At 43.6% G+C, this 22,943-nt stretch overlaps 1 protein-coding gene across 1 annotated transcript; it reads left to right on the top strand.

Annotated features, from left to right (window-relative positions):
- The first annotated feature begins 2,569 nt into the window (after positions 1 to 2,569).
- GRAP2 (GRB2 related adaptor protein 2) lies at positions 2,570 to 21,710 on the top strand. Its single transcript, XM_010169730.2, has 8 exons — positions 2,570 to 2,628; positions 7,815 to 7,917; positions 11,045 to 11,136; positions 13,496 to 13,615; positions 15,375 to 15,543; positions 17,195 to 17,326; positions 19,233 to 19,352; positions 21,531 to 21,710. The coding sequence occupies exons 1-8, from the start codon at positions 2,570 to 2,572 to the stop codon at positions 21,708 to 21,710; spliced, it is 975 nt and encodes a 324-aa protein (XP_010168032.2).
- Positions 21,711 to 22,943: the final 1,233 nt, after the last annotated feature.

The following is a 22,943-nucleotide window of genomic DNA, read 5'->3' on the forward strand; positions in this document are numbered from 1 at the left end:
GATTTCTTGCTGGGGGGCCTATTAGATGACATTGTGGTAGAAACAGAGAAAATACGTTGTTCTAGTGTGTCATGTAATGTAATTTGTCAGGCCATTCACAGAGCATGAGAATAATCATAGCTTAAAACCAAGAAGACTGTGAGGACTGGTGTCCCACCCGCTTGTGCAGAAGTTTATATTCCTGATGTGTACGGTGATAGCCACATCTAAAACTTTCCACAACATGATAAGAGCTAGCTGCTGTACTCTTCTTATGGGCCCGCCACTTTCTGCACCTGTATATTTTTTCAGCAAAATATATTGGGGATTATCCTCTTCAGAGGGACTTCTCATTGTTTCTACCCCTCACTGATTTGAGTGCTTCATAATTTACAGTCTGTCTCTGTTTTAACTAACAGGTATTCCAGGGAAATTATTGCCTCCCCAAAGGCTGGTATGTGTGGGGACTGCCACTGCCTGCTGCTGGACCGATTGTCTTAGACTAGCACGTTGAGGTGTTTTTTGTGAAGTGCCATGGCCCGTAAGAAAGGATGAATCAGATCAGGTTACAGTTCCACGCAGCCCATGGTCCTGTGTCCAGCAACAGCAGTTTGGGGAAGGAGGGTAAGAACAGGGCAAGTACACGACAAAGCTTCTTTCAATAGGGCCTCCCAGATCCCAACACTCTTGAGAATGAGTTCCTAGTGCTTAAGTTATACAGAAACGATGGATAAAAATTTCCTGTTTGCCTTTTCCATGATCGTCATTATTTTCTACATTACTCTTGCATTTAGCCTTCTGTCAACCTTTTTTCTAGGGTGAAGGATCCTAGCCTGTTTAATTTGGTCCTTCCTTGTTCAGAAATTTTCCCTTCCTTTTGTCATCCTTAATTACTTTCTCTCTACTATTTCTAATGCTACTGTCTCCATTTTTGAGACAGAGGGATGAGAACTAGCTGCCATATTCAAGTTACAAATATTCAAACAGGTGCCCCAGGGATTTGTACAGTCATATGATGTTGCTTTCTCTTTTGTTCTCTATCACTTTCCTGACATTTCCTAACCTGCCTTTTCGATTTCCACTGAGCTGATGCTTTGATAGAACAAGCTTAACAGCAACTCAAAGGTATCTTTCCTGAGTAGTAATTGCTAATTGTAAGTTCGTTGCTGTGTTCATATAGTTAACGATTGTTTACTCCCATGTCCATTACTTTGCAATCATCAGCACTGAGATTCATCTTGCATTTCGACAGTATTTTGAAAAACTTCTGCAAGTCTGTAATCAGATTTAATTTTTACCACCCTGGATTTTTTTTCTCATCAGTAAGCTTTGTCACTTCATTTTTTCCAGATCATTTATGAATATGTTGAACAGCTCATTCATGTTGTTTTCTAACTTATTATCAGTTGTTAATCCTCTATAGGACCTTCCCTCTTATTCTTTGAGAGCTTAGGAGGTTTTTTAAGAGTGTTTGGCAAGAGACTTCATCAAAAAAGATTTAGAAATGCAAGTTTTATAGCAAGTGATCATCCATATCCACATGCTCATCAGCTCCTTCAAAGAACTCAGTCAATTTGTGCAGTATGACTTCCTTCTACAAAAGCTATGTGAGGGCAATTGCTATGTGATTTATCTCTTATGCCCAGTAGTTCTTTCTTAATTGATTCTACCAATTTCAGGCATACCGAAGTTAGACCTCCTGCCCCTTGCACCCCCTCAAAATGCTTTTCAAACATTGATATTGTGTTTGCTGCTTTTTCTCGTAGTGCCGAGGCTGGGTTAGGTCTTACATTGTATGCCACAGTTTAATTGCTCAGCCTTTACTAATTCATGTTCAGTTTAGATTTCAGTCAAGCTTTCTAAAATATCAAATCCTTAGATTTACTCTTGTTCTTTAAACGATTTGTCCTAAAACCTTTTCTTCCAGTTCTTCAGCTTGAAACAGTTCCCCTGGGTCTTCTTTGCAAAGAAAACTCCAGTGTGGGGACCTCCTTACTTCCCTACCAAAGACGCATTGATGCGGAGAATTCATTTAGCTTTTGTGCTTCTTCCTTATCTTCTTTGAGCACTCTTTTTACATCTCAATCATCTGTCAGCTCTACAGACACTCTGGCAGGCTTCCTGCTTCTGTTGTCTTTGAAAATAATTTTATTACATGTTTTTATGTCTTCAGCTACTTGTTCCTCAAGATATGCTTTTCAGCAGACTTATTATGGTTTCTCATTTAACTTACCAGATCTGTGCTCTTTCTGTTTTCCATATTTGGGTAGAACTTGCACTTTTTGAAGGACAGTACCCCCTTTATTCAACTGTTAAATCAGCCTGGGCTGAAGCAGCAGCAGATCCTTTTGAACTGACACCACCATTTTAAATATGCAGTGTACCAAATATTTCCAATATTAGAGACTGATAATTGTCCATGCCCCACTCTGTCTTGTGTCAGACACTGCTCTGTGCCTTTGCCCCTGTCCCTCATGCCCACTCCTGATTGTCCTCGTCCACACACGTGGGCCCACTGCTGATGTGGCACACTGTCGCTACAGGGAGGAGCCTGATACAGGCTGAGCTCTCCTTCTCTTCCTTCCCTTAGATGGTAACGCGTCTCCTGCTTTCTAGCAAAGTGCCAGAGGAGAGGAGAGCTGCTACAAGGTATGGGGTGAGCGTGGCTCTGAGACTTGAGCGGGGGGAGCTGTGTGGGAAAAGTGCTAAGGAAGAAAGGGGGGTTTTGGAAGGAGAGGTAAAGTACTGCCCGGTAGGAGGGATCCCAGTGTCATCTTGCTCATCAGCTTCCACAACAGGGGAGTGCTTTCGCAGGACAAATCCCTGTGCCTCAGCCAAATCTGACCAGCTGGAAACTGAGGGAGGAGGTGGGCAAACAGAAGGAGGTGCTTCCCTGCACCCTAACTCTTCCAGCACAGCAAAGATTCATTATTTTATCCTCTTGCAATATTGTGCGGTATTGTGGTACTCTCTTCAGGGCTGCTGTTGCACAGGCTTCCCATGGTGCTGCACAGTTCTACTCTGTCATGACTGGAAGTAGCACAGAAGACCCAAGTTCCCCAGGGAGATGAAGCATCATCCTAGTCTGAGGCATTTCTTACCAACTGCTGTTGGTTATAGAGTCCTGAAAGTTTGTTTGTTCTGTGAATCCGGTTCCTAAAAGGCTTATTTTGTCTGTGCACAGAGGCTCAGCCCAAGTGCTGTGCATTGCTCTGGATGGCAGGATAGCCAAGACAGTATGCAACAGTACTGAGTGTTTTAGAGACTTGTTCTGCCTTATAAATTTTACCCTCTTATCGCTGACAGTCAGTGGAGCGGCACCGTTAACTCTGTAGCAAGAGGTTTGTGTTTTTGGAACGAAATATTCCCATGCCACTTGTACGCGGCTTAGCTGGTGAAAACAAAGCTTTTATCTATCACAGCCCTTCTAGATAACGGGTCCCTTCTCCATTGTTTCTGGTGAAATGTCATCTGGAGTTTCTGTACAGTTGTTAAGGGTTGAACTTTGTCCCTGGTTGCTCGTCAGTCCAATAGGTCGTTCTTGCAGAGCCAAACAAAGACACAGTAGCTCGCACTGTGTATCTCAGTGCAAAACCTCATTGAATGGAGCTGCAGACTGGAAATGTGCATGCTGCAGGCATAAAAATAAAAACTTTTGTTCATATGGCTCCTTTAAGCGCTCATGTTGTTGCAAATATGACCTTCTTCTGTGATGTTAATATGTGAGATTAAGCAGGGCTGAGCCAGAGCAGTCCCTGAGTGGTAAATTCTTCATAGGTGGTGACCTTCCCTGGCATTGTTACCCTGAATTTTGACCCAACTTGGTGCAGGGTAATGGTGTTAAACTCTTTGGGATGCTGCTATCAGACTGTTGCTCGCTGACATGATTTAGGCCTTGGCTCTTTTCATCAACAGAGAGATGCTGATGTTCTTGCTCAGGGAATGGCATTCTGCCAAACTAAAATACCTACCTAGTGCTCTCAAAGCCATGCTGCTTTTTACTTCTCCTTTTATGAATCTTGTGCTGCACTGATCCCACAGAACTGCAGTAGCCTTATGCTCCTTGGATCCACCTCATTACAATGGGGAATCACAGAGAAAATTCACCTCCATGCAGAGAGCCAGAACAAAATGGAGGGTACTGGTCAACTCACACTCAGAACTGAAAAATCCTCCTTTGAACATTGCATAGACTTCATGCTAAACTCTGTACAAAGGTGATTTTCACACAGACCATTATGCACAGTCTAAAATTGTCCTTGGTTACTCGAAAGCTGAAAGGAGTTGCACCAGGCAGTTAAAAGCAGGAGCTGGCTCTCTGTCTTCAAACTGCGGTGCTATGCTTTGGGATAAAAGGTGCTTGAAAAATGTAAGTTATGACAATAATGAAAAAATTCCTGTCTCTCTGTGTTGTGGGGTGGTGCTCAGTCGTGTACCTGCAGCGAGGGAAAGAATGGGTCCCTGGCAGGGGGGTTTTCATGAGGGCCCAGCACTGACCCATGCAGAGTGAAGATTCTCAAGTTACAGATGGAGAGAGGAACAGGATCAGAAAAACAGAACTGGTTTGAAGTTCAGGTGATGAAAAGGGGTAGGCTGGAGTTCAAAGACAGGATTACTGGCTAGTGTTGCTTTAGTAGTTGGTGGGGGAAGAGCTTAAGGCCACAGCATTACTGCATTGCTGATTTATCAACACAGCCAATGCTGTGTATGGTATTTGAGTCACTTCTAAATCCAGCCGCTGGCAATGAAAAGCACATTTAATCCATGTGTTAGATTGTTTGAAGAGGTATCTGTCTCCTGGTCTCTCCCCAAGGTTGGGATTGCTGAAATTGAAAAGGAGGTGAGAGAGGAGATTTTAACTGTTTCACAAACTCTTCTCCTTTTGAGATGGTCACATCTCCAATAGCATCTTTAACATTTGGAATGCTGAAAAATGAAAGGCTCTCTCCCCCCTTGCCCCCTGCAGAGAGAACCTCCACTGTCTCTTCTGTGGCTAAGGAGCAAAAATCAAAGACAGGGTTTTATATTTAAACAGTTTATTGGTTTTAAGTGTAGTTTTTTTCCTCAAGTTGTGATTAATGCTCTGCACTTAGGAAGTCCAGGATTCACCTGCACTGCTGGTTCTGATCTCTTTGCAGCAGCCCACCAATGCAAGATAAAACACTGAAAAACATTTCTTATTAAAGTAATTGTCCTTTAGTATTTTTCTGCATTTCTCTTCCATGAAAGAGTATCATTGTTTAACTAGTTCCCACAATGGTTAATTCACCTCCAATTTAATACCTGTACGCTCTGTTAGCACACAAAGGGCTCACACTGACTGTGGGACATTATAGACTGAAACTCCAAAAATGTCAGAGCAAGAATAGAGGACAGTTCTCAGATCAGGCCTGAGTTGCATTTGCAGAGTTACACCAACGCCTGGAATAAGAGTGGGGCAATTAGAGGGCGAACCTAAGCTTTATTTGTGCTTTATTTGCAAATCTGCAAAGTAAGAATTAAAGAACATCAGTAAGTCAACAGAGAGAAAAGGGGGTGAAAATGCTTGGAACAGCTGGAAAGGTGAAGACTGATAATAAAGCATGGTGGTAAAACATAGGGTGTTATAGCCCAATATTGATGCATATTGACAGAACCCTAAGGCAGTGGGCTGGAATAGCAGGTGTATAGCAGATCACAACTGAGGTATGTACTCCAGCCTACATGGGAGGCCCAACACTGAAACAACCCCAATGGCTGTAGGACAGGTTCATGCTGAACGAGCAGAGCTGTCTGTGGACTGCTAAAAATTTTGCCTTGGTGCTGCATGGCTCAGTCACAGAAATACAAATTCACCTATAAGCAGCAAAAAAGAGGTTGCCTACAGAATCCAATAGGAAGCATGTGAAGAACTTTTTATAATTAGAAATTAAACGTAACAAATCTCAGAACTAATCTCCAGTGACATTACCTCCCCTCTTGTGGATCACTCTACCCAGGCATCTTTAGTCAAGTGCAAAGGGACTCTGCAGGCAGGAAGTAGACAACTCAGCCAATAAATTAATGCTTTAAACATACACAGAAGCTAGCTAAGATTTAATGAAAAATTAGGCTACGCATTAGCATACTCCTCACCTGTGTGAAAACATCTGAAGAGTCTTTGCTGGTGAGGCAGGCATTAATTGGGACGGAAGAATCGGCCTCCATGGTTGCCATCTACCACCAGCCGGGTCAGGACTGATGGCACTGACAACTCAACTCAGTCACTCCAATGATTCATGGCTGGTCCTCAGCTAGACTGACTATCCCAGCTAAACCTCCTGTAGTTTTGCTTTTCCTCTGATATTTTATATCTTTCCATGTTGATGTTTTTCCTCTTGAATCCCTGGGCTACTGCTGGTGCCATCTCAAAAGCCCTACCTCTGTCTATAATTTTTGCTCTGCAGGCTTTCTCCCAGCTCATTCTCAGCATTTTGAGCATTTTTGAGTTGCACTGTACCAGAGCTGGACCCTGGACTATTGGTACACAGGTAGTTGTTATGTGTCAGAGGAGGAAGCTTACAGCAGGTATTGCAGAGAAGGAGGGTTACAATAGCCTGTTGATTTTAAAGTGGCATCATTTTGAAGGTTGCTCAGTATCGGCACTTTATGTTTTGAGGATCTTGTCTCATTTCTAACAGGAGACAAGAAAAAGCCCCTCTAACTAGAATTGTTCATATGTTTTCTTTCTAGGGCTTTCTGGTTAAGAACGTTTTGGATCAGGCAAGTTAGCACTTCTCATGCCATAAAGTCTGACTGTTTTTGTGAGAGATGAAGTTAGGTAATGGAATCTTTGGCTTCAGGGTCATTGTTCCCAGAGAAACCTAGCTCAGTAACTATAAAAATTACTTCTATATCGGAGCTGTCTGATGGTCTTCGCAAGCTGGGCTGCAGGAGCATCTACCAGCAAAGCACTTGCTTAATGTGGCACTGCCTAACTATTTCTTATCTTGTCACTGGCAGCCTCACTGCTGGGCTGCAGGGTCCATGAGCCAGCAATGGGAAATTGGTAACTCTCTTGATTATAGAAGTGGTCCTGCTGGGGTACATCTGAGTTACATGAGCAGGAAGTGGTGAAGAAGCGATGTTCATGTTGATACTTCCCTTGCCACATCTGCTCTGCTGATGAAAAGCGGGCTTTGGTTTGCAGGCTGTGTGGTACATTTCAGGCTCCTGGGTTACCAACACTGGGGGTAAGTGCGTGCCTTAAATTTGTCACTGCTACAGTTTCACTCTTTGCCTGCTCCAAAATAGGGAATACAGCCTTTCTGCAAATAGTTTTTCCTAGATGAAAGTTAGGAAATATGGTCACCCATGCTAAGCCATCAGAGAAAGGCCTCTTTCAACCTTCAGTATTGTGGACCCTGTCCAAGAAAAAATTATATTTATTGCAGGCTGTTCATTTTGTCCGCAATTTGTCTCACTCTTCAGATACAGAGTAAGTCACTGCAGAGGGCAAATGCATTCTTCTATTGCATGACAGAGTCACTTGCTTTATTGGGAATGTGACAGAGTGATGGCTGGTCTACCAGCAAATAAGCTGGGTGATGTATGCAAGCTTCTTCATGAGATTGCTGCAGAGAAAGAGATTTGTTGGAATACACAATGGGTTGTTTGAACTACTCAAGCTAATTACAGCCTCTTGTCTGTGCCATCTCTTCTACCTGCTGTCTTTCGATGTCTAGTAACTAATGCCTACCAATGGTTGGTGCATGCTCATCCATGTATAAATTGCAGCATTGCCTATAAGCTTTGTAGAGGCTAGACTGAGCAGTCCCAGCAGCTCATAGATGTTGACGAGCATATACTTCTTACAGCTTTGCTCTGCCACCAAGACACAGTATGGAAGCCATTGCCAAGTTCGATTTCAGTGCTTCTGGAGAGGATGAGTTGAGCTTCCGTGCTGGGGATATGCTGAAGGTAAGTGCAGCCCCAGACTTGACTAAACAGCATTTCTGAGAGTCCTGCCAGATCTTTCTATGCTCACAATTGCCTTGCAAAAACAGATGAACACAGATGTCTATTAACTGTGATACAAATTCAGAATACTTGTCTCCACAGGGCTTGCTATAGGTCAACTAACAATTCCCAGGTCGCTGAGTCTGTGTCCACTTCATCCTTAAACTATGAATTTAGTTGCCCTACAATCCTCCAGTAGTTAGTAGGAAAGGTTAAATATCTTTGCAGAGGTCTTTGGTAGACAGATTTTGAGGGTCCTGTCTGTTTTCATTAACTATATAGGTAGTCTAGGGTGACTCCGTTTTGGATAACTATGTCTAAAGGCAGGCAGGATGAGTTTGGTCCAGAGAGATTGCTGTCTTCCTTATTTCTAACTCTTAAACTGCCTAAAAGATAGTTATCATGCATTATAGAACTTATATCTAACTTTTCACTCTAAGTAATTACTGTTGGTTGCCGCAGGCGTTTTAGGCAATTGCAAATAGAAGAGGAAAAGTCCATGAGACAGGCTGTTATACACATAATGAAAGAGTTTAAGAGGACCTGGGCTAATAATGTTATATATACCCTTGCAGGAATTTAGCAGTGAGGGAATGGCAGAAGTAGAGTTGATCATACACAATACAGAGCATGTGAGAGTCTCTTTAAAGTTGATTTGCATGCGTTATGGTAGAACAGTTCTTGTTAACTCTATGAAAGATCCACAGATTAAGTCACACACCATTCCACCCTAATTATTTATCCACTTCTCAGCTTCCAGTGTAGCTGTTCTGTTTCAGTTGAAAATGCCCGAGTATAACTCCTCTCTAAGGCCTTAACTCCTCCAGTGTCCAAAGGGATGTTGTACAACAATAGGATCTAAACCCTTGTTCAACAAGGGAGCCTTCACTACCTCCCCATACAGTCCCAGCTGTTCCAATTATGGAATATTGGGTCTCAGCCTTGCCTCTTCCATCACCACCATTTTTTATGTTGTTGCCCTTTTAATTTTTGAAGCTTAGGCAAAGCTGATGGCATCCAGAACTCATTAAGATCAAAGACCAAGTTTTTCCAGACAGCTATAGAAGTATTCAGGAGAAATCACTGCCTCTTTTCAGTGTAGATGAACAATCTCATTCCTAATTCTTCCTTAGGTCAGGAGTAGTCCCCACATCTCTATTGTTTCATGGCCTTTACCTGATATTTTCTTCCTCAGAAGACTGTGGTTTCATCAAGTCCCTGGCTGGGGTGATGGTGTTGGCCAGATTACTTTTCCTTCTGCTCCTCAGTTTCCCTTCCTGTAAAATCATTACAAGCTAGAGCTTCCTTTCAAAGCACATTGGAAGCTACTGATGAAAAGAGTCAAATAACACTACACATCAATATTATTATTATTAGTTGTCAGAGACTTCACTACCAGAAAAGTCAGACTGCCTCTTGCTTTAACATCCTTGAGGTAAACAAAATAACACCTTGGCCACTCAAGCAATAGTAAATTAGCCTGACTAACATCTCTCCTCCTGTCATACACAAACATACATTCATACCCCATCATGAGCCCCCTCCTGCTGCCTGCATAACCTGCTGGCTGTCTTTTCTGATTTATAAAGGAGATAAGATGAACAGTATTGATGCAGAGATTAGAAAACAGGAAACATGAGGCCCTCAACCAGCAGTGACAGGAGGAAATCCACCCTCTCACCCCCTCCCTACATCCTTCTCTGAGAGGATGACACATTGAGAGAAACCTGCCAGCCCTGCACTGAGAACCAGCAGATGGATCTTTCTGGAAACCTTGCTGCCAACAGAGCAGGACCTGAGCATGAGCGTGGAGTAGGTGTCATCCCCTTTGGTTGGCCACAGCAGCAAAAAAGAGCCTTAATACAGCACCCAGGGATGGGCGACACAGTGGCTATACAAGCAGAGAACTCCACAGCTTTCTATTCCAACTTTTCTGTATCCAAATGCACAAAAAAGGCCTATGTGGCAGGCAAAGCAATGGAGAATCAGCTCCAGAGACAGTAACATCCTGTGGCCAAGACCAAGCATTTAGAATGTGCGTTATGCTCCCAAAAACATGAGATTGGCTTACAAAACAAGTATTATGATTGTTAACAATAGGTTTTAATTTAAGTTTTTTCCACTTGCTTTCTCCTTTTAAAACTGTAATGGCTCATGCTTTCAGGCTCCTCTCCAAAACCAAAGAGAACAGAAACATGTTCTATTTCATAAAGCGGAATTCTGTCCCAGGAGTTGGAATGTCAAACAAAACACCAGACCACCACATTTGCAGTAAAATCACAATGTGGTTGTATCCTTGTCCTCTCTCCTCTAGCTAAGGGCTATGTCAGGGGCCATCAGCCAGGGAGCAGTGAATTTGGGACAGTTCCTTGTCAGCAGTGCAGTCCCTAAGGACCATTACAGTCAACATTAATGCGTGCACAATTGAACCTTCTCCAGTGTGCGCTGTGGACTGGCTTCCTGCTATCCTACAATCTGTTAAGTCTAATAGTGGCTTTAAAATACTTTTTGCCTCCTTCTTTTATCTACCTTGGCAAAGCTCAGGGCAGCTGAAGACTTAACCCACTAAATAATCTCTTGCGAAATGACACACGAGAGCATGTTAACATCTGTGCAGTCATAACGCACGCACACAGCGATATAGCTGTATATTCCTCCATGCTCATACATGTCAGAGGAGTTTTCACAGATATTTTTTTTCCCTCCCTTGTGAAACTGAGATGCTCCAGTACCAACTATTTAAAGCAGCACAGAGAACTCGTTAAACCCCTGTTAAGTCCTTCAGAGCTGAATTTCTCCATTTCACAGGTATCAGAGACATGTAGACAACATCCCCAGCCACCTGGACAGGCATTCAGATGGAGGGATAAAGTTAAGCAATCCCTCTAATTTTCCTCGGCTTTCCTTATTGCTTTGGTTGCTCCGAAGTGGTCATCAGCCAATAACCTTGCTGCACAGTGGGTGGGAAATAGAGCACATGCAGAGTTCTCTTCTGTTCTTATAAGAAATTCTAGGTTTCTGCCAGAATCTTGGTTACTTTTGCCTTTCTCAGGAGACACATTTTATTCCATCTGTCTCTCCATTGCAGGTTTTGAGCTCCCAGGAAGAGTGGTACAAGGCAGAGCTCAGGAGTCAAGAGGGCTACGTTCCTAAGAACTTCCTTGATTTTCACGTTCCCCCGTAAGTGTCACAGAAACTGTGTGCACCACCATTGCACATTTCCACAGAGTGCCGGCAAGAGCCTGTGTGCACACAGACACAAAGGAAGACATGACAGAGGAAGCACTGGTTATAACATACTACAATTTAAGGCTGGCAAGAATTGCCATAATGCTATACGCAGTCTGCCAGCGCACCTTATTTCTACCCTGAAGCATCCTCTGTTCTTTCAGAGCTGAATGGTTCTCAATGCCTATCCCTATCACTCCCAAGTGACTCCTTTGGTACTCTTGCTCAGAAGGATGTCACTGGGATGTAGCAGGAATTTAGATCTCTTCGGAGAGGAGGAGAATAGTCATGATGTGAAATCTTGGCAACAGAGACAAAGGCTGAGCACCAGAGGAAGAGCAAGAGATCTCTCTAAAAATGAATTATAAAAATGTAATTCCTTCTCCCCCGACTCCTAACGACATTAACTCCCTTTTCCCCACCCTGCCATCCGCGTTCCCTCCCCCTGCGAAGTGTGTGTGTGACTTTCTCTCGACACACTAGAGGTCAGTGCAATGCTACGTGAAGTGTGACAGCTGGTGGTACCCGTGGCCTGACAGAGATGTTAGACCAGACACACCGCCCTGCTCCCACACACAGCAGACAGACAGACAGACACACACATATACACACCCCCTTTGCCACGTTTGGTGACTGCACACCCAAACACACATCTGCCAGAGGACAAGCATACCTTCATTTCTCTCTTCCCACTGAGTAGATGGCACTGCACTTTCAGAAAGGACTGATAGGTGGTTAAGTGCATGTTAAATGTGCTGTATGGCACTGTGCCACAAATATGACAATTTTTACAACCTTTTCCTTTTAGTTGGCAGAAACGTTTCTGAAGCTTCTCTAATCCTCCTCTTTTCAAAAAGTGCTGCAGCATTTCAGGAGAGAACAAGCAGAACACACACCAAGCCCAGTACAGCTCAATGTAACTGACGCACTGGTGATCAGAGCAGGCAAATGGAGAGTGCTCACGGATTTTGTGGGTAGAAATAAGTGCCACTGTCCCCTTTGGAGATCGCACTTTCCGGCCATTTTAGACATGAGCCAGCCTGCTTGGCTGAGCTGAAGGACTTCATTAGCTTGCTGTGAAAATACAGGCTTGTACTTTTGAGCCTCAGAGGGACGAGATCTCCCAGTCAGTTGTTCTTGTTCACTCTTTCACAGGGCTGTGGCATCATGCAGGGACACTAGCAGCTTCTTTTTTCACACAAATTTTTCTTATGATGCTTTCTCTGTGCAAGAGCTGTGAAGAAATATTTCCACTCTGACGCTTTTCGAAGAGTACCAGATCTGCACTTTGAAGCAATTCAGGACAGATGCTAGAACTGGATGTAGGGATGAAAGTTGTCTCCTATTTTTGATGGGCCACTTTTTCCCCTCTTTTTCTTGTCAAGTAATCATTAAGACCGGTTATCAATGCTGACTAAAGTCTGATTTCCCTTTGATAATGATACATAGGTAAACTGTGATGACAGTAAGGAGAAGTGTAATAAAACTCAAAAGTGGAAATTACAGAGCTTATAAAGCTATCAGTCCTTAAATTTAATGCAATACAGGCAATTAAGCATTATGTAAAAGCAGAAGACTGCAGATTGTATATCTGATATATAGCTGTGGAGTGGACATACATGAGTGTACATAATGACTTTTTTCTCTACTGAAGAATTCCTATTGACACAGTATTATTTTACTATTTTTGGTGACTTTCTTATTATTAGTCCAATGCCTTATACTATCATTTGTTATGCCTGGATAAATTTACATAAGTGTGCTTATGTATTCTGTGTTTCTGTGAATTTGTGGTATTATAACTCTTGCAGGAACCAATCTATTAGTACTAAAACTTTCGTGGCTTGCTTCTGCTAAAAATTTATGTGTGTCCCTTGCAATATATCCATCACAGTCCAGTAATTTTCAACCAGTTTACCAAAAGCAATTTGATGTATATGTCTGAGAATTATGCGTGTATATATGTATACATACACATTTGTAATTTAAAATTTCTTTGAGTAACACCTTACTGTACTGTGCCTGTAATTACAGTTTCAGCCGAGTATTGCTTCTTAGCAGGCCAAAGCTTACATTGTTCTCTTTGCATCTACGTGCTTTTGCTGCTCAAAGAAAATGGTCTGCACCCATAGAACCCCTGTACCTTAGCATGTACATGGCCACCAGGAGTAGTCAGGTGGGCTTCTCTGATTCTTTTGTTTTGTCTGTCCCCCTCCCTACTTATTCACATTCTCCCTACCCTCAACTTTTTTGTTCCTTACCTTAATTCACCTTCCTTATTCATGTCTCCATTATTTTTTCCACTTGACAGCTGGTTTGATGAGAGGATATCCCGTCACGAAGCAGAGAACATCCTCATGAGCAAAGGAGTTGGCTCCTTCATTGTCCGAGCCAGTCAGAACTCTCACGGTGACTTTTCCATCTCTGTCAGGTATCTGCTTCTCACAGCATTTTCCTGCTTCTTTTCCTGTTAATGGTGTCCCTAGCCTCCTTTTGATAGGATTCCTAATGTGATGTAGCCTCTTGGGAAGCTTGAATGCTCCCAGTCACTGGCAGTGCTGCTGTGTTTTGAATGAGAACAAATTAGGCATCCGATTCCCAATTGTTTCTGCCTCTTTTCAAGTGACACAGTGCCCCATTCCAAAGCTGCATCCCTTGGTGGCCTGCTTCTCTGGAAGAGCTGCAGCAAAGCAGAGTGGTACATGGAACGTCTCCCACAGTGCAAAACATGTGCCTTCCATTTTGTTTTGTTTCCCTGACAGCTCTGGTTACTGAATCCAAGAATCCCACTACTGCCCATTAAGAAATGACTATTACATTATTAACTTACTTCCTACAGGTCAATAAACAGCCATTGGACAGGAATGGCTTTTAGGTGCTTGCAGCCCAGCTGCATTTCAGCAACTTACTGTAGCCCAGCCCTTCTCAGAGCGTTTCCTGCAAAGCAGAGCTCTTAAATGATGGTTGGTTTCCCAATTTTCAGTCAAACAATTGATAACCAGTTTCAAATTAGAGTAGTGGTTAGCAATGTATTTTTTAAGTAGGGTGCATCCCTTGCAATCCCCTTCTGATTCAGGGAGCTCAAAAAGTATCTGGGAGGAATGCAGGAAAACATTCTGGCTACATCTGCACCAATAAAAAACAATAAACTAAGCCAAGTCAAGCTCTTTCTCTGGCCCTGTGGTGGAGCTCAGATCCATATGGCTAAACCCTCTTCACCCCACAGAACAGAACAGCTGTATCCAAGTAGCCCACTGTGACCAGTTCCTGGTCCACTCTGTCCCCCTAACCATGGCCCAGCGCTACCTATGGGAGGACTTTTAGGTTTACACCAAAACCATGCTAACAGTTCAACAGCTTGTGTGACTGTACGCCCCAGGATAGCAGCCAGTACCTGCCTGGTCCCCCTTTAGCTTATTTGTGCAGATGTAGCCTCCAAGACCAGTGTTCTGAGTTCCTGTAGTTGCACAGAGCAAGGAGGTACATACCAAAACCAAATCACATCTGGTGCAAAGAGTGACTGTCCAAATCAGACAAGAGGTAAGAGGAGGGGAGTTGGAGGGGGAGAAGCAGGGGCAGAAGGTTGAGTCTGTTAATTTGGCTTGTAACAGCAACTAAGCAACTAATAATTCCTTTTTTTTTTCTTTTGGGGAGGGACAATGACCAGTAGTAATGATATTACACTGGATATTATACAATTATAAAATTCAGTGTATGGCTTCATGTGACTATGTCTGCATGTAGTAGTGATGCCAGAGATGTGAAAAGATATATTACAACTTTTAGAGTCAATGCAGTCTGGACGTTAACAAGAACCTGCACAAGCTTGTGGGTAGACTACAACTGGACCTTTGTCTCTCAAACAAAGAACAGAATAAAGCTATTAGCTATTTCTGGCCCTGAAAGCTCCTCTGGCCTTTATTTGAAAGGAGAGGCTTTAAAACCCTATGCTTTGTTCTGGTAGTGTTTTGTGACTGTGCAGCCCTGTGGCACTCCATGTTTGTAAGCTGATGAGACTTTTGAAATACAGAGCCACATCTAGGTCTGATACACACAAGAACCACCATTGCTTTACTTTCCAGAATTCTAGATTTGGCCAAGCAAGAAGCTTTGGTACCCTTCTGGAAAAGACTTTTCCAAAACAGGCAAAAGTGTGGTTGATGATCTCTTACTTTTCCAATTGGATCTAGGCATGAAGATGATGTGCAACACTTCAAAGTTATGAGGGATTCAAAGGGTAACTATTACTTGTGGACAGAGAAATTCCACTCACTAAATAAACTGGTGGACTACTACAAGACAACTTCCATCTCCAGGCAGAAGCAGATCTTTCTGAGGGACAACAGCCGAGAAGAGAAGGTAAACACAAACAATCCTTAGGAGTTTCTCAGTAAGAAACCTTTCTATGGAAGGAATTCAGCCCATGAGAATGTTTTGGGGTAGAGGGGAGGGTCTGCCCTTGGAAACCCAGTCATATCATTACACTGGTGAGCCCTGCAACATAGATTTTTAGTGGATTCAGTGGTATGTATAGTTATATAATTGAACAGAATTTTTTGAATCTGCTTCGTACAGCAATAGGCAGTGCTGCAAATCTCCACAGAGGTGCTTTGCTAAAGTTATGCTAAAGCCCCAGAGCTGAAATTCTAAAATATCTTACACATCCAAGGGAAGGAGGACTTATTGAAAATGCCTCAATTTCATAAGGGCAGGTACACAGCTGACTGGTAGGTTGTGTCTGAGAAGAAATCGAGTTTGATTTCCTAGTGTCCTTTAACGTATCCAGAGTGTAGCTGTTATAATAGTTGAAAGTTTTTCTGCTCAGAAGAATCATCCATCTTCTGTTACCAAGTGAACACAGTAAGGAGTGTGGAGGAACCGAGGGCAAAACCTGGCTGGTAAGAACCGACAAGTACTGCTGAGAAGAATGTAGCAGATATGGGAACAAGCAGTGCATTCAGGAAAGACGTAGTAGATGTTTAAGAAGGCAGGGAAATCCCAGCTCAATTAATGCTTGGTTCTGTGCCAGGGGAATAACCAAAAGACATAATAGACACTGATATGCATTGCACACACAGTACTGGGAGTGAACGTGCCTGATCACTACAGCAACCAAAGTCCTGCTTTACTGGGAAACGGATTCTGGTTTTAAATTACCAGGATGTGCAGGTAGAGGCAAGGCAGAAAGTACATGACTTGCTCACTGCAGCAGTAAAGTTTTATAGGCTGCTTAAGGGTCATTCTTGCTGGCTCCAAAACCAGAGATGATTTAATTTTCAGTCTGAAGAAGGGGCTTGTGTTGTTGTTTCCTTCTAGACCACTTACGCAGAGCTTTGAAAAATGCATTAGTAAGGTATAAAATAGAGGCTATGGGACCTATGAGAGAGAGATCACAGCAAAGAATTGTCTGAGGAAGGAGAAAAGAAGACTGTATGCATATATACCAGTAAAATGACCTGTTTGGTCTGACTGTGAGTAGAGGAAAGAGAACAGCAATTGCTCCAAGATGTAGACAGGCAAATGAAAGAACAGGAGTCAAGTTTGCTTTGGCAAACACTCTGTACATTTGTTATGGTGATGGGCGCAGCAGGGTATGTTTAAAACTCATCACAGTGGGGTTTCTGTTCACAATTCAAATTTCTAGATGCTACAGCCATATGACAGAATGATAGTAATATACAGATTTCAGTGCAGAGACAAATTAAGTCTAAGAGCAGAATTTCCAAAAAGAGTTTGGCTCCTGTACCAGTTCTCACATCAGTGGCCACGTTTTCAGCCCAGCACCTCCCATTACTACCCACTCTTTAGATGGGGAATGGCTATGATTAAGATGTAAAATACGCAATTTCTGATCTGTCCTTCTGTTCAGAGGGGCAGGAGCTTTCCTTTGGAAGAGCCTCCAAGGTAAAGGGTAGTGGTAGTGATCAGTGTGCAACAACTGCTAAGCTTCAGTCAAGGATGTGGTAAGAAGCAAAACCTGACCTCACTTCTGTGCACTTTCTTTCTTTAGGAGAGGCGTGGTGGGAGCCTGGAACGGATGGGCCGGGAAGGATTCCACCTGGGTGGAGCAGCTAGAGAAGATCATACTTCTATAGCCAGGAGATATGTAGAGCATCCTATCCCTGTACTGCAGCAGCAACAGGTACTACCAGGAACAAGGGGCTGGGACGTGAAGTCCGGGCACATGAAACATTGGCCTTAATTGCTTGGTAGCGAGCGAACAGTCACTTTGTCAAAAATCTGCTACCCTGAACCTGCTTTAGGAGGCAGAGTCAGTTAGGTCTTCATATGGGAGTAGCAGCAATGATAATGTCAGCCTGGGAAGCTCTTTTGATGTGTCATAAATATGTGGGTTTTTATTTAGTTCTGTGATCCATGACTGATTGACAAAATAGCAAAAAACAGAAGTCAGTGTACAGTGGCCCTTTCACTGGGAACCTGGGAGTGCTCCTAGGGAGTTTTTGATGCTCCATCCCAAAAACTTGAAAACAAGGAATGGTGTCATGTTCTGGCTTTGCTTAGAAGAGGACATAAAGTATCATCCAGTGAGAGTGCAGAAAAACACTCCCAAATCTTGCACACATACACATATATGGTTTCAGGAACTCCTCTCTAGTCTGTAGAATAAATGAAACCTTGCCTGTTTCTTTTTTTTTTTTTTTTTGAGTTATGCTACTGGCATTCAACATCACAAAACACAACACAGGGATGAGAAATGACTATGGTAATCCCAGGAGAGTTTGGTTTCCTTCAGAACATTCCTCTTACTTATTCTGGGCCCTCTCTGTACTCTTTCATCATGTTGCATCCCTGATGTGTGAGGTTTCTTCACTCCTTTGCTTGTATTGGAATGGAGAGGACAAGAGCAGTACCTGGTGCCATCTTCAGAGTTCTTCCTGATTAATTTAGGGTAAAATAGTTTTCCTGGGGTTGGCTCATATCTCTAGCTAGAGACAGTGTGGCATTATCCAAGGAGAGGACCTGTCCTGTGGAAGGAAAGAAATCCAAAGCTGTGTCCCTTAAGGCATGAGAGCTCCCATATAGCAAGGTCAGGCGCAACTGTGAAATGGCTGTTCTCTCATCATACAAGCAGTGTTGTCTGTCAGGGGATTGCTGATGGAATAATACAGCTTCTGACAAAGCTGAGGGCCTGCAGTCTTTGGAGTACAGTCTGTGCATGAGTCGCATTCGATATGGAACAGAAACACTCACAGGAGTGAAGTGTCCATGTAGTGAGTCTTGCAGCTGCAAAGCCAGATTGAGTTCACTCACTTTCTGGCAGGGACAGGTGAGGTGCAAATTGTCTCAGGCAGCCTCAGCAACCTTTTACTCTGACAAAGACACAAGTGAGACCAAAGGAGCTTTTGGAAGAGTAGATACAAGAAAGGAAGCAGCAAGAGGGAGAAGACAAAAGCTGTTTACAAGCAACAGCAAGCACAAGCTGTTGTTCTTGCTCCCCTCTTTTGACACAGCTGATCAGACCCTGTGTCACTGAAGCACTGCTGCAACCTGAGCTAACATGATAACGGATTCTGTCCCACCATTATCATAAAGAAAGCTTAGTGCGTGCACTAAGGCCCTGGAGGGATGAAGACACTCAGCACCTCTCAGCTGTGCAGACAAAAAGAGATTCTTTGAACCTAATTTTGTCTCTTTCCTCTTTGGTTAATTGGGCTACTGGATTATCAGGCTTGCTCCCCGCCTTGGCAGTCATGGCTTTTTGCTTTTTGTGAATTAGAACAGCCTTAGTTTTTCCCCAAAAGTCACAGAGGCAAAAAAAGCCCCTCTCTGACCTCTTTTCCCAGCAGTCACAGCTGAGGACAGTTGACTTTCCACATCTAAGAAGAAAAATCCAAAATAGAACAGTCTAAATTGACCTCTTCCATGAGGGGCATTGCTTGCAGGACTGCAGCACAGGGACTGTATTAGAAACAGCCATCTAAGCTTATTTACTTGAGTGCTGAACTCCTTGGCCACCAGTGACTCAAAGCCCTTCATTTGTATATCTCAGCACATTCATGATTTCTCTCTTGCTGTTGTCTTTCTAGGACAGATATGGTGGGAGTCTGGACAGGAAAGATGGGCTTCATGGACTAAGGGATCACGGCCAAGGAAGTGCAGCAGCTATGCAACAGAGACACACAGAAGCACTGCATCAGCAGACATCAGTAGGTGATATACCTGGAAGTCCCCATCTGCCCAACTCAATGGGTCCCTTAGCAATGCCCCAGCAGTCTGGGCAATGTCACCTGCACAGGGGTTGCATAAGGAATTTAGTGGATTAATGCTGTTGGGACATATCTTGGAAGATGTTTCTGAATCTCGGGACTCTATCCCAGCCACTTGAATCTGCTTCTGGTGCACCCTGAGGGTAGGACTATGGTATTAAATGAGCATAGTTCTAGGACTGCTCTCAAGGCCAGTCTTAGTTAACATGCAGATTTAGTGGAAGAGGGAACTAAGCATGAGCTCATCTGGGGCATTGTGAATGAGCTTAAGCTCACCCACGGGTTTGGATCAAAGCATGGGTCCAGTCCAGCGAATGTTTCTGCAAACCTAATGACCTTTCCTAGAAGGACTTCATGTCCACTGGTGCAAGGGACTAGCAAGTATCTTTCCCACCACAGCCAGGCCTCCCTAAGCACAGTAGCTACATGTACAGTATTCATTTTAAGTCCTATGGTGAGTTGCCTCATGATACTGTGCCATTCTGCTGTGCTCCTTCTGACTTGCAATGCACTTGTAGTCACACTGTCTCTTCCACTACCTTTTGCTTCTGTCCTGGGAAGACCTGTCATCACTCAGTTCTGCTTGTCTGAATGTGGCACATCTTCTCGGACCTACTATGCCATCAAAGTGGGACTCACCCTTATCTGTCAGAGCTTCTTAGCTCAGTGTTTGTGGGCAGGATCCAGATATGTCTCTGCAGACATCTCAGACTGCTCCCCTACCTGGATCCACACCTGGCAGTTGACCTTAAGTAACCACCTGCCCTGCAAATTCTCACTATGTGAACGCCTGCATAGAGCATGGTGTCTTTCTCTGCTTCAGCTCCTAGAAGTGTGACTGAAGTCATGCTTCTCTTCCTTGAGGTAATGTACAATTTGCCCAGAACCACCACAGATCCTAGATCCAAGGAGGGAAGGGAAGGACAGCAGAACTTTCTCAAGTGTGAGAGAAAGAGGAGAGATTGGATTAGGAAATTTCGAACAAACTGGGAAACAGTGTCATATCTCCTTTGGGCAAAATCTTTATTATAATCCAGCTCAAAATACAATGGTTTTTATCCTTCAGAGGTTGTGGCATTGACTAACAACACGTCCTTTCCTGACACACCCTATCAGTGATCTAGAAGCCACCAAATCCAATTATAGGAAGGCCTATATGTCCAGCCAAATAACTAGGAGCCACGTCTAAGCACGGCCCTGAATGGAAGATTTAGCAAAAGTGAGTCTGTCTTCAAACAGAACTCTCCATCTGTGCCTGCAAAATATACCTCCCAAATTGTCCATGCCCCATGGTGTGGGTGCCAACAATTTCCCAGAAAAGAAGCCCTTTCTATGTCCTTTAAAATCTGGTTTCTGGTCAAAATGGGAGATTGACTGCAAAGTCTCTTACAATGAAGTTCTCATAAGAAAAAAATCTAACCATGGTGCTTATTGAAGTGCAAACCCCCAATAAACTCATAAATGCAAACAGCTCCTAAATCCTTTTGTAACAGGGTACTGACCTTAGGGAGAGTTCTAAGAAGGTTTAAGACCCACCCCTATGCCCCAGAAGAGCCTGAAAGAGCAAGTATTATTCTTTACAACATTCACTAGACTCGCCTGTTTGCTGGCTCTCTTGATGTATCCCTCATAGTCCTCTGCTGGCCAAGGACACTTTTCTATATCCCTACCAACACCAGCCCAACTCCCTAGAGCCATTCGCTTATAGTGTACAGCCTAGCAAGGACTCAGGCAGGAGCTCTTCTCCATGCTCCCATAACTGGCTTCAAACATGGCTACCAGAGCTGATCTTACCAGGTGAAGGAGACTGAGCCATGTGAACACTGTTTCCTAAGGACCTGCTCTCAGACTGACTGTTCACCTTATGGTGCAAATACCCATGAATATACTGAGGCTGCTGAGAAGTCAAGCACCATCCCTTGGGTGTGCCAGTAAATTGGTCCCTCCTTCCTGATATCTTGGCCATTTCCTGGTTTAATTGCAAGATGGTCTCAATTTCAGCCTTGCTCGTCCTCTCTTAGTGAACATATGTACTGGGACATAAGAGAGATGAGAGGAGGATTTTAAGAGTTGTGGCTCATTGTTCCCACCCTGTCTCTGTCTCTGTCTCCTTTCCAGCGAACGTTATGGGTCCGTGCCTTGTATGACTTTGATGCTGTGGAGTATGATGAGCTGGGCTTCCGCAGTGGAGACATCTTAGAGGTCCTGGACAGCTCCAACCCATCATGGTGGAAAGGACGTCTGCGTGGTGAACTGGGTCTCTTCCCTGCCAACTATGTCACACCTGTGCTTCTGTGAGGGCACAGTATGCCCCAGAGGGCCTTATTGGAACTGCTCTTCTGACATGACAGGGACAGAGAGGGAGAGCATCTTCCCTTGCCCCCAGGACATATAATGTTTTTTGTTTTGTCTTAATTTATTGGCAATTGATCTTCTGAAGGGAACCCTTTGAAGAGAATAGGAATCTTTTCCCCTAGTTTTCACATCCATGAAGAAGAGGGAGCAAAAATCCTGGACTGTTCATTGAGACCTGGATCCTCCCTGCCCTGTCACTCCTTTGGCTAAGTATTGATAACTTCCTGCAGTTAGGTTTGTTCTGTGGAAATGTACCTCAGACAAGTCAGGTTTCTGTATTCAGGTAGCCCTACCTCTTCTTTTTGGATCTGGCTAGCATTCATAGTCTCTTCAGGCTCTTCACCTTTCTTTCAGAAGCAGGTGGAACATGGAACACCCAGGTGAATTAAATTATCATTGATAATCACATTAATCCCTCAGGTAGGGAAGAAAAGTGAGGGGGCCTTAGGTTGAAGTGCAACCTTGACTTTTCTAAATAGTTTCTGGCTTACTCCTCTAGTACTTTCTGCGTGTATGGACTGTGTGGCTATACGAGATGAAAGGAAAGGATTCTGTAAGCTTTTGTACAAACAAACCAGTGGTCAAGGTATGGGAGGGTGAGAAGCTACTTTCTTCACCTCTCCTCATAGTCCCACTCTTCTTTCTGCATCCCATAGCAACAACTTGTCCCATTTTCAAGCTGCTCTCTGAGGCACCTACACTTCTGTTAGACATCCTGGTTAGAGCAGGTCAGGCTCTTCAGCTAAATTAATATCCACTAGATTGGATAACACTGAATATCCCTCAACGGTTCCTTTTGTAAAACTGAATTGGAGAGGGGTTGGAGAGAAGAGGTTTTTCTGGTTTGGTGGCAGAAGTTCTTTCCCTGAGAATATGGAATGTTCAAGATCACTGTGTACACAACTCTGACTTGCTAGTGGAATGCCTCATCCAACAGATTAAGCTGTTACTTTACAGTATGCAGAGAATAAAGATGTGGCCATGAAATAGTCTGTCCTCTATTCCAGTTTCTTTTGGATGAAATAAGGTGAATTAATCGGTTTTCAAATCATTGCTGAGTGAATGCCCAGATGTGATACAAATATACTGCAAATGCACATTAAAAATTATCCAAACCCTGTGAACAAGACCCTGCTGCATAATCACTGCTCAGGCAAGTTGACATTAAACAAGCCG

The sequence above is a fragment of the Antrostomus carolinensis genome, unplaced genomic scaffold (assembly GCF_000700745.2).
Source record: "Antrostomus carolinensis isolate BGI_N321 unplaced genomic scaffold, ASM70074v2 scaffold1826, whole genome shotgun sequence".
Taxonomy (NCBI): domain Eukaryota; kingdom Metazoa; phylum Chordata; class Aves; order Caprimulgiformes; family Caprimulgidae; genus Antrostomus; species Antrostomus carolinensis.